This window comes from Chanodichthys erythropterus, chromosome 13 (genome assembly GCF_024489055.1).
Source record: "Chanodichthys erythropterus isolate Z2021 chromosome 13, ASM2448905v1, whole genome shotgun sequence".
Lineage (NCBI taxonomy): Eukaryota > Metazoa > Chordata > Actinopteri > Cypriniformes > Xenocyprididae > Chanodichthys > Chanodichthys erythropterus.
In genome coordinates this window covers 19,059,253-19,074,910 of record NC_090233.1, presented here as the reverse complement: position 1 = coordinate 19,074,910, position 15,658 = coordinate 19,059,253, and the positions used below count along the sequence as shown (strand labels likewise).

At 36.7% G+C, this 15,658-nt stretch overlaps 1 protein-coding gene across 2 annotated transcripts; it reads right to left on the bottom strand.

Annotated features, from left to right (window-relative positions):
• On the bottom strand, positions 1 to 15,303 carry LOC137035083 (UDP-glucuronosyltransferase 2C1-like). Of its 2 annotated transcripts, XM_067408351.1 has the most exons (8): positions 14,457 to 15,299; positions 11,428 to 11,429; positions 7,559 to 8,183; positions 2,030 to 2,178; positions 1,494 to 1,625; positions 1,230 to 1,317; positions 815 to 1,037; positions 1 to 665 (listed from the first exon to the last, which is right to left on the bottom strand). In XM_067408351.1, the coding sequence occupies exons 1-8, from the start codon at positions 15,205 to 15,207 to the stop codon at positions 383 to 385; spliced, it is 2,253 nt and encodes a 750-aa protein (XP_067264452.1). In that variant the 5' UTR covers positions 15,208 to 15,299; the 3' UTR covers positions 1 to 382. The 2 variants fall into 2 exon arrangements, with proteins under 2 accessions (XP_067264452.1, XP_067264451.1); XM_067408350.1 differs by lacking the exons at positions 1 to 665; positions 815 to 1,037; positions 1,230 to 1,317; ... (1 more) ...; positions 2,030 to 2,178; positions 7,559 to 8,183 and adding exons at positions 12,456 to 12,678; positions 13,067 to 13,154; positions 13,331 to 13,462; positions 13,761 to 13,909 and having other exon boundaries at positions 10,767 to 12,375; positions 14,457 to 15,303.
• Between the last annotated feature and the right edge of the window lie 355 nt (positions 15,304 to 15,658).

Here is a 15,658-nt window from a genome sequence, read left to right as displayed (position 1 = left end):
GTAAATAGATTTATTTTAATAGTTTTATTTATAAAATAGTTAATTCAATTCAAATGTATTGGTATAGTGTTTTTTACAATAAAAAAAACATTACAAAACAGTAAGAGTAGTTGCTTACAATCTCAAATCAATCAAAACAAGGTTACAGAAACAAAGGGGAAAAAAAAGAATTATTAGAATTAAGAATTACTGCGTTCAAGTTTATTATTGTAAAATGAGAGCCCATCCAAAGTTGAGTGATGAGGAACATCCTATTGACAGCTGAAGTTAGAGATGGAACTGATGGGTTGATAGGATTTTTTATTTTTTATTTTTTGAGAAGAAAGACATCCCATGGTCTGGGTGGATACACAGCGTTTAGTGCAAAAAAAAAAAAAAACTGTTACTCTTTTTTGCTTTTCCTTTTTGATCTAAAACAGCAACGCATTATGAAGAATTTGCACAACTTAAAGAAGACGTAGAGGACTACAGTCAGGATGGTGAACAGAAAAGCGAACACATCCAGACAGTGGTACTGGTACCAGGTAAGGTTGTGCGCTTCTACACGCAGGTGTTTGGCACCTTTATTGCGCATGACAAACTCAATCCAGAACACAGACTCATCCAAAGGCTTTATTGGTCTGTCATGATGAATCCTGGACAAATGCATAGCGTTCTCTTTATACCTGCAGAGATAAAGACAAATATTCAGCATGTCTATACTCTATCTGTGTAGTGCAATAGATAATATAGAGCCTTTAAAATATCTAGATAGAATCCACAGTCCTGTTTATGCAGTGACGCCAGTGTAAGTCAAATGATATGAGTGACTCACGAGGTGTCATTAATGACGGCATTGAGTCCATCCATCAGCTCTTGCGGCTGCATGGTCTTGATGTTGTCCATGACGATTGCAAGCCCTTTGGCCTTCATATGAGCCAAATTATCTGGCTGGTCACCGAACAAGGGGATCCCGACCATCGGCACACCATGATATATGGCCTCATATATGCCATTAGTGCCCCCATGAGTGATAAATGCTCTGGTTTTAGGGTGGCCTGAATCAGAAGATAAACAAGGAAAAGCAAAAGTCGTTGGGACAGTTTACAGGAAGCAAACTCGAAACTACACAACCCAACTCAAAAAGAACAATTTAGACAGCTCAAATTATAAATTGTTGTATGTTCAATAATTAATTATTTTTTCTTTTTTTTTTTAAGTAGCATACAATCACAAATTATAATACAAACCCAATAAATCATTCTGAGGGATCCACTTATAGATTCTGGTGTTTTCACCAAGAGTATCTGGCTTCTCTCCACCGTATCGCCACAAGACCTGCAACACACGAACACAACCTCACTCTCATCTGATCAGTGATAATGACAAAGAGATTATAAAGAAACACTACCTGAGTAAATGTGAAATACTTTCCCTCATTCCAACCACATAGAGAAGCAGTGCTTATGTGTTCATGATATTTGGGTGGAAAGGATGTAAGAATGGTCAGTTACCTTCTGTGGGATCTGTGCCAGTGCAGAGGCGATCCTATTGCTTGTTTCTTTGGGCATTTTGTCTATCAAAGACCCCAGAGTGAAGACCACAATCCCATCATCCCCTGAGCTCTGTACAAACTCCTCCATGTCCTATGAATAAAAACACATCATGAACTTATGGTGTGAAAACTGACTCTGAAATATGCTGTTGCACTACCACAGGTACGATTCACTGCAGTTTCCAGGTAAAATAATGGCACTACTAATGCTAATGCTAATGCTAATGCTAATTAATAATATAACATGACCAGCGCACTCCCAATTCAAGTACAAATGTGTTTTGAGTCATTTTCTTTTCAGTAAATCAAAAATATAGAAATACTCCATTTACTTGAACTGAATCGATTCAGACTGGTCACGGAGTCATCATCTGACTGCAAGTTATTATTATTTTCTTGGACTTATGATTCAAATCATGTGTACCCTGTATATTTTAAGAAATTCAGATCAACTATCATCTTAATAAATGAGAATCTTTAAAAAGACAGATGCACCTTGGGTAATGGCTTGGAAGGGCTGCAGTGAAGCCCTCCAATGTATTTGAAGTTGGGCAGGAATGGCCGTGGAAACTCAAAATCCCAGTAAGTTCTGATTAACCAGATATCAGCTTTACTCATCATCTCACAATAGGAAGTGGGTCGTCCTGGAATGAGGAGGTTAAATACTAAATGAGCTCTTTCAACAGCATTTGTTGCATGTTGATTATCTCTGGAAATAGTTTAATTTTGTTCCTCGGATGAAACAAAATGTGTTTATTATAGTAAGGCACTTTAAACAGCAAACAGTCCTGCACTTTAAGAAAATTAAAGGCTTGTATTTTGACATGATTCTTCTCTAAAATATTATTTTTGCAGTGGAACCTGTTGTTCTAGGTCAATGAATAATCAGCATTTGAGTAATTTTTTTAATTAGCCCTACAAAAAAGAAGTTTATTCAAGTGTGCTATTAGTATACTTCTTTTAAACTAAAAACAAGAAAGTTTACTTTCAATCTGCTCTTATGTAAGCTATTTCTTAGAAATATACTTAACATTACACTTATGTATAGTTGACTTGTACTGACAGAAAAGTATTAGTATATTTGGCCCGATATACTCCCAATAAATTTTGGTGTAGTCCACGTAGGAATTTATTTAACTCTTTCCCGAGCATTGATAGAATTTTCCATCATTTATGACATACCGCCTCCCTGCCATTGATGGAATTTTCTGGTGTTGTGCCGAATTTTGACTCCCTGCTAAATTACCCCCCCCCCCCCCCCCCTTGTTGATCCTGCTACCTGATTGGCTAATCCTAACCCCATCCCTAATCCCAACTCCATCCCCACACCTAATCCTAAACCTACCAATACAAGAAGGTGCATAATTTGACGGTGTCAGAATTCAGCACAATACCTGCAATCCATGTTTTCACTTTTATATGATAGGGGGCGCTATTACGCATCTTCAGAAAGAGTACAGTTTGTCAAAAATTCGATTTTCACAGCTTTTTGTTCAAAATGTTGCTTTATTATGAAACTTGCCTACACGATATATATATAAAAAAGACTGCATTAGGCTAGAATAAAAAAATAAAATAAAACAAGCAGAGGTGCATGTTCAGGTACAACAAAAATATTATGGGGATCTTGAAAGTTTTGTGAATATGATACACTGGCTGCCAACTTTTAAAAAAAATGGCTGTGGGAAAGAGTTTAAGTACAGTTAATGGTATATTTCAAGCATAAAAATAGAAACATATCAGTATACTTAGGAGCCATTTACACGATTTTCAACTAAAAACTGAAACCTGAAACCATGTTTTGGCCGTTCTTTTACTAAACAGCTGTATTTGGGTGCTTTTGAAAATGGGATTCAAATTTGAAATTTTTGAAAATTGTACCACTATCGTCCCCATGTAAACAACTAAAATGCGAATTTGTGAAAACTGTGACATCATGCGCATGTGTATTACATGTTCAGTCAATAGACGCGTAGTGTTTTTTTACAAAGTGTCATCGCCAACTACTGGCCTGGCAGCATAACACAGCATTTTTAGTTTTCACGGACCTGCATGAATGGGGATTGTTTTGGCAACGTTTTGTTGTCTGTACATGGAAAAAAGCATATGAAAAACGTTTCTGTTTTTAGTATATCTTTATCATGTAAGCGTACCCTTAAAGAGCAAAAATTAATATATAATTAGTAAACTAGTATGATGTTAAGTTAAAACTTACAAGTATACTTGCTGTAGAAAATGAGAGTAAACTAGTAGATGACTTAGTGTATACTTCAAAGTGTACTTTTTATAAACTAAAAAAAAAAATTGCTATCTAGTAAACTATCAGTATAAGTTCACTTGCTGTATAATTGTAGTACAAATGAAAAACGTAGTTATAGTTGTGTACTCATATTGTTACACTTAATACTAAAAAGTATACTTTTAAAGGGTCCCCCAAAACACTTTTTTTGAGATGTAAACAGATATGTGTAGGCTGCACATCATTGAAAACACTAAAGGTACTCATTAATGTTATTCATAATTGAAAAATTAGTTTTGCATTTTTCAGAGTGATTTCTGTCTTCTGGTTTGAAAAGCTGAGTCAGAGCAACGTCACAAAATCTGACGTAATCGTGTACTTTCAGCCCAAGTATGGGCATGGTTGAACATGCTGACGTCGACCGTTTCGAGCGATTCTCGACATATATTCATGGCCTAAAGCTCATTTAATCCAATCACTGCGCTGTAGTATGCATAAGATTTTATATATATATATATATATATTTCCTCAGTGCTACAACACAATGTGTTTTCCTGCGACGCGACCAGAGCAGAGGTTTGTGTGCATGTGGATTGTTTTGCTGTAATCTACCAGCACAAATGGAAAATATGTTCGCGTGAGATTGCATTACCACGGAAGCCCTAAACGGCCATGGATTATTATTATTTTTTCTATCTTGTTTCTTCGTGATCATGACTTATTTTCTCGTGATCTCGAGATAACAAAAGTTGTTTTGTCATGATCACGACTTAAAGGATTAGTTCACTTTTAAATAAACTTTTCCTGATAATTTACTCACCCCCATGTCATCCAAGATGTCCATGTCTTTCTTTCTTCAGTCGAAAAGAAATTAAAGTTTTTGATGAAAACAATCCAGGATTATTCTCCTTATAGTGGGCTTCAACGGGCACCAAACAGTTGAAGGTCATAATTAGTTTCACTGCAGCTTCAAATTGTTCAACACAATCCCAGATGAGAAATAAGGGTCTTATCAAGTGAAACCATCACTCATTTTCTGAAAAAAATTGAAAATTATATAAGTTTTAACCAGAAATGCTCATCTTGAACTAGCTCTCTTCTTCTTCACCTCTATTAGAATTCAGAAAATCACTCATTTTCTGAAAAAAATTGAAAATTATGTAAGTTTTAACCTTAAATGCTCATCTTGAACTAGCTCTCTTCTTCTTCTCTATTAGAATTCCAGCAATGTAGACGCTGCTAAGTGTATTACTGCCCTCCACAGGTCAAAGTTTGAACAAATTTTTATATGCAATATGCTAGTTCAATAGTATATAACAATTAGTTCAAACTTTGGCCTGTGGAGGGCAGTATTATGCTTAGCAGCGTCTACATTGCTGGAATTCTAATAGAGAAGAAGAAGAAGAGAGCTAGTTCAAGATGAGCATTTAAGGTTAAAACTTACATAATTTTCAATTTTTTTCAGAAAATGAGTGATGGTTTCACTAGATAAGACCCTTATTTCTCATCTGGGATTGTGTTGAACAATTTGAAGCTGCAGTGAAACTAATTATGACCTTCAACTGTTTGGTGCCTGTTGAAACCTACTATAAGGAGAATAATCCTGGAGTGTTTTCATCAAAAACCTTAATTTCTTTTCGACTGAAGAAAGAAAGACATGGACATCTTGGATGACATGGGGGTGAGTAAATTATCAGGAAAAGTTTATTTAAAAGTGGACTAATCCTTTAATCTCTGCTCTAAATTACACAAATGTGCCAACAGGTGGCAGTATATTACCAAATATAACTGGTGATGCGCTGTAAATATCCATTTTACTGTATTAGTTCATTGCATTCTCTGTCAAGTTTCGGACATAGAGAGTTTTCGTGATCGCTTTATTTTGTGCAGTATTGTGTCCCTTAAGCGATTAACTTAACTGTTAAATGACTGATTATAATTATTTTGCTTGAAAGTGTATCTGTTATCGTTCTGACTAGTTGCATGACTCACCACAGTATCACGACCGCAATAGTTCGGTGTGATACTAAACTTTTTGCTTATTAAAACTAATTTTGATGTCACTGTATAGTATTCTGTTTGAACCTTATTGTGTATCCTTAAGACGCTATTTTAATCATTGCCGTTTCAGTGTTCGCTTACCTCACTATGTCACAATGTACATTGGTAAGAAATGTGATTTATAGCCTATGTCATTTAATTCAGTGATAGTGTGTAAATTGCATTTTCTACATTTCTTTGTAGGAAACAACACACATAAATACGCTTCTCAAACAGCATCCCAAGATTGTTTTAGCCTATATCAACTGGATTAAAGTTTTTTTTTTTTTTTTTTTGAAATCTGGAGTATTGCACCTCTTTTTAATGGAAGATAGGAGGAAGATAGTTTAACGCACATGATATCACAGCCTATCCTACATGACGAATAAAAATAAAATATATATATATATATATATATATATATATATATATATATATATATATATATATATATATATATAATGAGTACGGAAAATAAAGTTGGTTTAATCTAAACGTTTTTAGAATTATAGAATAATCTGGCATCTTTCTAAATGCTCTGTTGAATATTGTATTGTGAATAATTACACAAACAATATGTTAAGCGTACATTGATTGAACAGTGATTGATTAGCCTATATGTATTTATTTATTTATTGTAAAGTTTATTATTAAGTGAAGTAAAACACTTAGCTGAAATATCCACAAGAGTGCATGATTTATCCGTCGATCAGATGCGCGTCAAAGTTGTGTTTGTTACTATAGTAACAGTAGAATCCGGGTACAGTGTGTTTCAGAATCAATCATTGTAAAAAGAACTTTTATGTCATGATCACGAAAAAACAACTTTTGTTATCTCGAGATCACGAGAAAACGAATTCAAATGTCACAAAAGTGCTGTTCATTGACCTCTGCCTGCTCTAGCTGCATTCAAACACGCGAGCCATGTGTATGTTTCCCCCGGCAGCACATGTGTTGTTTGTGTTTTTCCCGCGATGCGGTCAGAACTGGAGTTTGAATACGAACACATGAAAAATACGACTGTTATGATACACACGCGGAGCGCGCATATGATCGGTTTCAGCGCTGAGCTTCGCGATGAGTTTAATAACACTAGCCATGTGGCACATAGCTCATACAGAATAAAGTATTTGTGTTTAAAGTTTTTATTTCACACATTCTCCGGCATCAAACCAGCAGCACGGTGTAGTTATGCATACATATTCATCAATTCTTCTTCAAATGAATTATATGTGCAAATTGGACACTGATACAGTGTAGCCTATCTGAACGCGATGACACGATTATTCTAATAGACAATAGACTGATTTTGAGACTGCAGTGCTCATAAACGTAATCAAAGTAGCCTATTATTAGCCCTATTAAATATTCTTTCGCATTTCTCCCTTGTGCTTGGGAGTTTGTTGTCATTTTCTCCGTGCTCATATAATAATATTCATTTTTCTGTATAATGAGTGAGTTCTTTGTCTGTGCTTCATTGGTTGTTCTCTCCCCTCTTCCCTCCCTCCCACTTTTCCAGAGCTTTACACGCCCAGAGTTTTTCCAGCTCAGAGGTGTGAACGACCAGGATAAAACAGGGGGGTTTCATGACCCTTTAAACATTAAAAGTGGGCCAATTTAGTCCCAATTAGAATTGAAATAGCACACTTCCAAGTATACTACTATATTGCACTTATATTAGTATACTTACTGCATAAGGTATTTATATAAAACCTTTACTTTTGTTAAGGGTAACTTTAACTCACCAAAATATTCAGAGTAATAGTTGTCAATTTTCTTCCAAGCAATAATGGCAAAAGCATCTTGAGAAAGGTAGAAGAGCATATTGAAGATTCGCTCTGTGAAGCTCATCTTGTCAGTGAGTTTACTCATGGCTCCAGGAACATATGATGGCGGCGCTGGTATCTGACCACACATCCGCTCTGCAGCGTGAGCAAGGGAGAATCTGAACGTGTAAACCAAGGGAATGCCCAGCTCTTCAGCCACAATATCGCTGCACGGGTAGATCGGATCTGACAGAACAACGTCAAACTTTCCATTCCGCAATTTGTCCATCAACTCCGGAGATTTGAGAATGCCGTCACAGTATGACAGAGACATATCCTGAAGTGTGGAAGTAAACTCGTAGATTTTCTTCTGAATCTGCAGCAAGTTTAACTGATCCATCTTATACACTGAGAAATACAGAAATTCATCAAGGAAGTCTCGCATCTCCTGTTCATTCATGGACACATTAAAGGGCTGATAGGAGAAGCGATCCGAATCTTTAGCTTTCATGAAGAGAGAGGCATCAGGCACCAGCACTGTGACATCGTGTCCCCTGTCAATCAATGTTTCCAACACGATCTTCAGATTGATCCAGTGACTGCCCTCAGTATACCAAACTAAAATATTCCCACAGTCTCCAGGGCAGAATACAGTGAGCAGAGAAAGAAAACAGACTGTGAGTCTCATGATTGCCAGCGATAGTGTGGCAGTGTGAGATCAACAGTGTTCGCCTCAACACATACTGTAACTTTATTACCCAGTGCAACGTCATGGCGTATCAATAAAGTATTCAGGTAAAAAGTAGAGGCCAATGAGAGGTCAAGTAAGTTCATACTTCTTTTGAGATTAGAATACCTGGGGAAAATTACCAACCACGTACAATCTTTCAGCGTATTTATTGTATTTACACTTGTTTTGTTTATCTGATTAACGGTAACTGAAAACTGTACGTTAGTTTCTGCATATTCAAATTCGCACTGTGGACTGGCCAATGAAGTTTAATCTTTTCCCTTTTCTCCTTATATGGCGTTGCGCGTTCACCTTGAATGTAAACAGAGTTGGCGGGATTATTAGTAGTTTGAATGGCCAGAGATCGCAACCTATTTTATGGCTTTAGATTGTCTTTATTTCAAGTCTTGAAGCTACTTTAAAGGTAGATTTTTGTCCTTTTCTGGAGCTAGACTGCAGTACTATAAAACTAACAACAACAGTTGGCGGTGGGGCAATGGATCACTCACTAGTCATTTAAATTCTTAAGCAGCCCTATTAAAGGGTCATGAAACCCTAAACCAAAATTTCTGAGATTTTAACAGAGGTATGTGTGTTGAACACCATTGAAGACAATGTTAGCATCTGTTAGATTTAATAGTGGGGGGGAAATGGTTAAATTTTAGTTTTTATACGCTATTTTCATCTTCCGGGTTTAAAATCTTCATCCTGTCCACGTCACAGAGCACGATAGTGATTTGATGACTCATCGGTGTTTCATAATTATTAACGAGACTGAGTTTTTTAGCCAATGAGAAGACACTCTCTTAATTATTCATGACACCACGTGGATCTTTCCAATGACGAGGACGGTTAACTGCACTAAACAGCGAGAGAGACTGACTGACTGACGGTGCGTGTCCGTTGGCGCGGAGCGAGCGGGTAAGCGCGAGTGTTTTCGGTTCGTTCCTGTGGAAGTTGAGCCGCGCAAGTTAAATGTGACTAGTCGCTTGCTCTGCTCCAGTCGACACGCAGCCTGACTGACTGAGCGTGTTGCAGGTTCGGCACGTAGATCTATGCTATGTACGCAAGGTTTTCTTTTAAGCGTTATTATTTATTTATTTTTTTCAAATATATGCATTTATAGTGTGTAAAACTATATATTTTATAATGACTGTAATTACACATGTACATTAATATGTTTTAAATAGAATTACGATTACTGTAGGATATATGTAGCAGGGCATTCAGTAACTCTTGAAAAGACAAAAATAAAGTGTCAGTGTCCTTTTTTTTTTTTTTAAATGTAGTATTTCCTCATGTTTTACCACTGATTTTTAGTGACAGTCGATATGCATGGGCTACTGGCGATGAGAGTTTCCCCCCTCTCCTCTCCTCTCCCCTCCCCTCTTCTCACAGCCACCACGCCCATTTAAGTTGCATTTTTCAAAAAGATTGTGAGCTAGACTTGAGCGGAAAGAGGGGGGTTTCATGACCCTTTAAGAAGCAAAAAAGATAAATGATAAAAAAAAAAAAGTCTGATAACGTTCTCATTATCTGCTTCGAGTTTATGTATTGTATAGTTGATGTATCACCCAACCCTCAACTTTTAGATGATGTACATCAGCCTAGCGTCGTACTTTAAAAGTTGCTGAAATATCAAAATGACTAATATACAACAAAATATTGAACTAAATTTATACTTTTTCTGCTCAACCATACAAAATTTCAGTTATGTATTTAGGTTCATCTAAAGATTTAATGGGTCATGTCAATCCTTAACCAATGAAATTGGTTGCTGGATGTGATTTCATATCATTTAACAATAGGCTTTTGTCAGGGGTGAAGCCATATTGAATTTCACACAAATGAAAATAAGTCTGTGAGGCATAGAGTTACAGTCTTTACAATGGCATGCACTATAAAGGTCTTAGATGACATGTAATTTTCAAGAGTTTTCATAGTTTAATGGAGTTTTTGTCTACTAAGTTTTTTTTTTTTTTTTAAAGAAAAAAAGATGTCATGTCAGTGAACATTTGGCATGTTATTAAAGTGTCCCTATTATGGATTTTTGAAAATTACCTTTCATGTAGTGTGTAACAGCTCTGAGTGAATGAAAACATCCTGCAAATTTTAAATCTGAAAGTGTACTGTATATTATGTTATTGTCTCTCAAAAGTAGGAGTCGACTCTGAGTCAATTAAACGAGTCGTTTGTAAAACAAATCCCAAGTGGTTTCATTGTGACATCACAAAGAAACATTAGCAAATTCACCCACACACTTATTGGCGTGCAGACACCAGGGAAAATTCATTTTTTCAACAATACCACAGCAGTACAATCTTTTGTTGTGTTCCCGTCATTTTACTGATGACTGCTTCTCAAAACTCTGGGAGTTTAACGCAGGATTCACAAAACACTTGGTCTTAAAATATGGATCAATAACCAGTTTATTTGGACCAGCTTGCTCCTCTGAATCTCAACCTGTAAGTAATATTACTAATTGATGTTTATATTTTCTAGCGGTCGTTCAAAATTCGTAGTTTTGTATGTTATGTTGTGTAACCCTAGTCTGTATGTCTCCTGCTAACCGGCTAACTCACGTTTCTGAAGTTCTGCTTTTCAGATGTGGCTCCAATATTGTCTAAAAATGTGTCGATTAATGCAGCTTGTCTGTCTTATTATTTGGAGTATTGATCAAGGATGGAGCACGACTTTTGCTTACAAAGTGTAATGCATTATCAGCTATTCACGTTTGTGCTCAGCTAACGTGGGAGTTTACAACATATCTGTAGGCTTGGTTCGCTTACATAACTGTTAAACAAACTGTTTTTTTCCTCTGCGTTTTTATTATTACAGTAGAGTGGAGCTCTATCTGTATTGAAATAGGATGTTAAGATGCTAGTCCACGCTAAGTTAGCTAGTTGAAGTATTCTCTCTGTAAACAGTAAACACCCATTGTAATGTCAAACAATGATATAGCCATTTCTTACTTTGTTAATAGTTATGATGAAAAAGTCTGTGTTCACATCTGGCCTAATTGTTTATTTTGTGTTATAGGTTTCCAGCTTCGCTTGGCATTCTGATCCAGTTCCCACAGGTGCACCTACGTAAAGTATAACAGTGACGCTACTATTACGTCTTATAAATAAAGCAAACTAAGGTGACACTTACCTATAGAACCGCCCAACTTTAAACAACAGTACAATCCACTGAACACATTATACTTCTATCCCTCACAACCTCATTTTCATTTGTGTTAGAAATTCAATATGGCACTACCCTGACTAGATTTTCCTTGTAAAATTGTAAATTCTATGCACATAGTGTGTTATTGACCTTCAATCATAACCCTATGCAGTTGATTTTAACATTCCCCATGCTGCTAGCTTGAGTCAAAAAGCATAATATCACAATAAAACAAACTAACTAAAACTCCTGTTGTACAAAATGTAACTTAATTAATTTGATCATATAATGAACAATAAATTAATTGCAAAACAAGTGCATATTCTTAGCTTCAGTGTCTGAAAAAAAAATATGTTTTTTTGTATGACTCAACAGACTTAAAACAACCAGAGCAGACTAACAAGGCGGCTTTTCACAGATGAACCTTAAATATACTATTACAAATGTTATCCTGGGGTTTGCAAATGTACAGTGTGATATCTTTAAACATGAATACGCAGGATTAGTTACCAACCCAGAGTAAAATTTTAACAGTATGAGAAAAGAAACAATTATAGTGTGAAAAATAAGTGTGAAAAAATTAATACATGATACAGACTGTTCAAAGCAATGAAATCACTCTTTTTTGCTTTTCCGCTTTGATCTAAAACAGCACCGCATTATGAAGAATTTGAACATTTTAAAGAAGATGTAGAGAATTACAGTCAGGATGGTGAACAGAAAAGCGAACACATCCAGACAGTGGTACTGGTACCAGGTAAGGTTGTGCGCTTCTACACGCAGGTGTTTGGCACCTTTATTGCGCATGACAAACTCAATCCAGAACACAGACTCATCCAAAGGCTTCATTGGTCTGTCATGATGAATCCTGGACAAATGCATAGCGTTCTCTTTATACCTGCAGAGATGAAGACAAATAAAGTAATATGTCTGTGTATACGGTGTCTGTGTAAACAAAAAATGATATGAGTGACTCACAAGGTGTCATTAATGACGGCATTGAGTCCATCCATCAGCTCTTGCGGCTGCATGGTCTTGATGTTGTCCATGACGATTGCAACCCCTTTGGCCTTCATATGAGCCAAATTATCTGGCTGGTCAGCGAACAAGGGGATCCCGACCATCGGCACACCATGATAGATGGCCTCATATATGCCATTAGTGCCCCCATGAGTGATAAATGCTCTGGTTTTGGGGTGGCCTGAATCAGGAGATAAACATGGAAAAACAAAAGTCATTGTTACAGTAACACACTTACTGTTGAAGTATACAGACAATAAACATCAAAATACATACTCAAAATTATAGTCAAAATATATTATATGTGTCATTATAAATCTCTTACTGACCTATCAACTTCAATGTCATGACATGTGGCTTGACACGTGCAAGAACAATGGAAAGGAATGGTTAAAAGGGCATTTAACTCCCAATTAAAGCTTTTAACAAAAGTATTGTCTTCAATTTTTTTAAAACCCACCACTGACCCCATTTATTCCCATTGTCAGAGTGTTAATGTAATTTTTCTTTTTTTATATATTCGATAAAAATATAAAAAGTAGTATACAATCATAAATTATAATACAAACCCAATAAATCATTCTGAGGGATCCACTTATAGATTCTGGTGTTTTCACCAAGAGTATCTGGCTTCTCTCCACCGTATCGCCACAAGACCTGCAACACACGAACACAACCTCACTCTCATCTGATCAGTGATAATGACAAAGAGATTATAAAGAAACACTACCTGAGTAAATGTGAAATACTTTCCCTCATTCCAACCACATAGAGAAGCAGTGCTTATGTGTTCATGATATTTGGGTGGAAAGGATGTAAGAATGGTCAGTTACCTTCTGTGGGATCTGTGCCAGTGCAGAGGCGATCCTATTGCTTGTTTCTTTGGGCATTTTGTCTATCAAAGACCCCAGAGTGAAGACCACAATCCCATCATCCCCTGAGCTCTGTACAAATTCCTCCATGTCCTATGCATAAAACGACATCATGAACTTATGGTGTGAAAACTGACTCTGAAAAACGATATGCTGCCACACTGCAGATTGTTTTTAGTAAATTAAAAACAGAGTGACCAGTTTAGTTTGATTACCGAATTGCTCTTATGAGCTTTTTCTTTTAATATAGTTTACTTGAACTGAATTCATTCATACTGGTCACTTGGTCATCATCTGACTCATCTGACAAAGCATGTGTCTCATGAATTTAATATTTTGTGCTGGTTTATTTTACAGCAAATGGGGTAGGCTATTAAAAAGACAGATGCACCTTGGGTAATGGCTTGGCAGGGGTGCAGTGAAGCCCTCCAATGTATTTGAAGTTGGGCAGGAATGGCCGTGGAAACTCAAAATCCCAGTAAGTTCTGATTAACCAGATATCAGCTTTACTCATCATCTCACAAAAGGAAGTGGGTCGTCCTGGAATGAAGAGTGCTTAATAGCTTTACACAAAAGTTTTGCAGACTGTGTATTTAAAACATGCTTCACAAATCTTGCATCTGCAGTATACGATTCAAAGCTGTAAATGCCATATGAATAATAAGTCTGAAACCGCAGGAAAATTGAAGTATGACATAATGACAAAATTGATTGATTGATGGCACAAGAAGTCCGAAACCCTTCATATGGTGACTATCAGCATGACTGAATTGAAAGATGTTCATTACGTTTTTTACATGCAAGATGTGATGATGGCAAATGTCTGCACTGTGCACTGATCATTTTTCAGAGAGTCTGAAGGAGTTCAATACAAGATGAGCTCTATTAACATCATTTGTGGCATGTGGATTACCTCCGAAAATAATTTCAAATTTGTTCCCCAGATAAAACAAATATCTTAACAGTAAGGCACTTAAAATAGAGTCATGCTCTGGCCAATGATTTATTAGCCTACGAGTTTGAAACTACATGAGGTTGCAGAATTCATTTGTTAGTGAACTCTCTCCAGAACTTTTCTTTAACTCACCTAAATATTCAGTGTAATAGTTGTCAAATTTTTTCCAAGCAATAGTGGCCAAAGCATCTTGGGAAAGGTAGAGGAGCATATTGAAGATTCGCTCTGTGAAGCTCATCTTGTCAGTGAGTTTACTCATGGCTCCAGGAACATATGATGGCGGCGCTGGTATCTGACCACACATCCGCTCTACAGTGTGAGCGATGGAGAATCTGAACGTGTAAACCAAGGGAATGCCCAGCTCTTCAGCCACAATTTCACTGCACGCATAGATCGGATCTGACAGAACAACATCAAACTTTCCATTCCGCAATTTGTCCATCAACTCCGGAGATTTTAAAATGCCTTCACAGTGTGCCAGAGACATAGCCTGATGTTTTGAAGCTAACTCATAAAATTTCATTACAATCTGCAGCAAGTTTAACTGATCCATCTCATACACTGAGAAATGCAGAAATTCATCAATGAAGTCTCGCATCTCCTGTTCATCCATGGACACATTAAAGGGCTGATAGGAGAAGCGATCCGATCTTTTAGCTTTCATGAAGAGAGAGGCATCAGGCACCAGCACTGTGACATCGTGTCCCCTGTCAATCAATGTTTCCAACACGATCTTCAGATTGATCCAGTGACTGCCCTCAGTATACCAAACTAAAATATTCCCACACTCTCCAGGGCAGAATACAGTGAGCAGAGAAAGAAAACAGACTGTGAGTCTCATGATTGCCAGCGATAGTGTGAGATCAACAGTATCCTGCCTCATGTGCTGGACTGTCTGGTATAATTATTAACCTAGTATATAGATTTTAAAAAGTCATGCCACTCATAAATCAACAAAGTATTAGGGTAAAAGGTAGAGGCCAAAGAGATATGTAAAGCAGGTTCATACACGTAGCTTAAAGGGTTAGTTAGTTTACCCAAAATGAAAAATCTGTCATCATTTACTCACCCTCATGTTGTTCCAAACCCGTAAGACTTTCGCTCATCTTCGAAACACAAATGAAGATATTTTTTAATGAAATCTGATTTCGGTCCCTCCATTGATAGTCCACGCAACTATCGCTTTGACGCTTCAAAAACATCATAAAGACTTCAAAAAGTTCATAAACAGTTTTCGTAAAACTAATCCATATGAATTGAGCAGTTAAGTTGAAATTTTCTGAAAAGACACGATTGCTTTATATTGGTCTATGATTCTCGCATGGGGTGCGAGA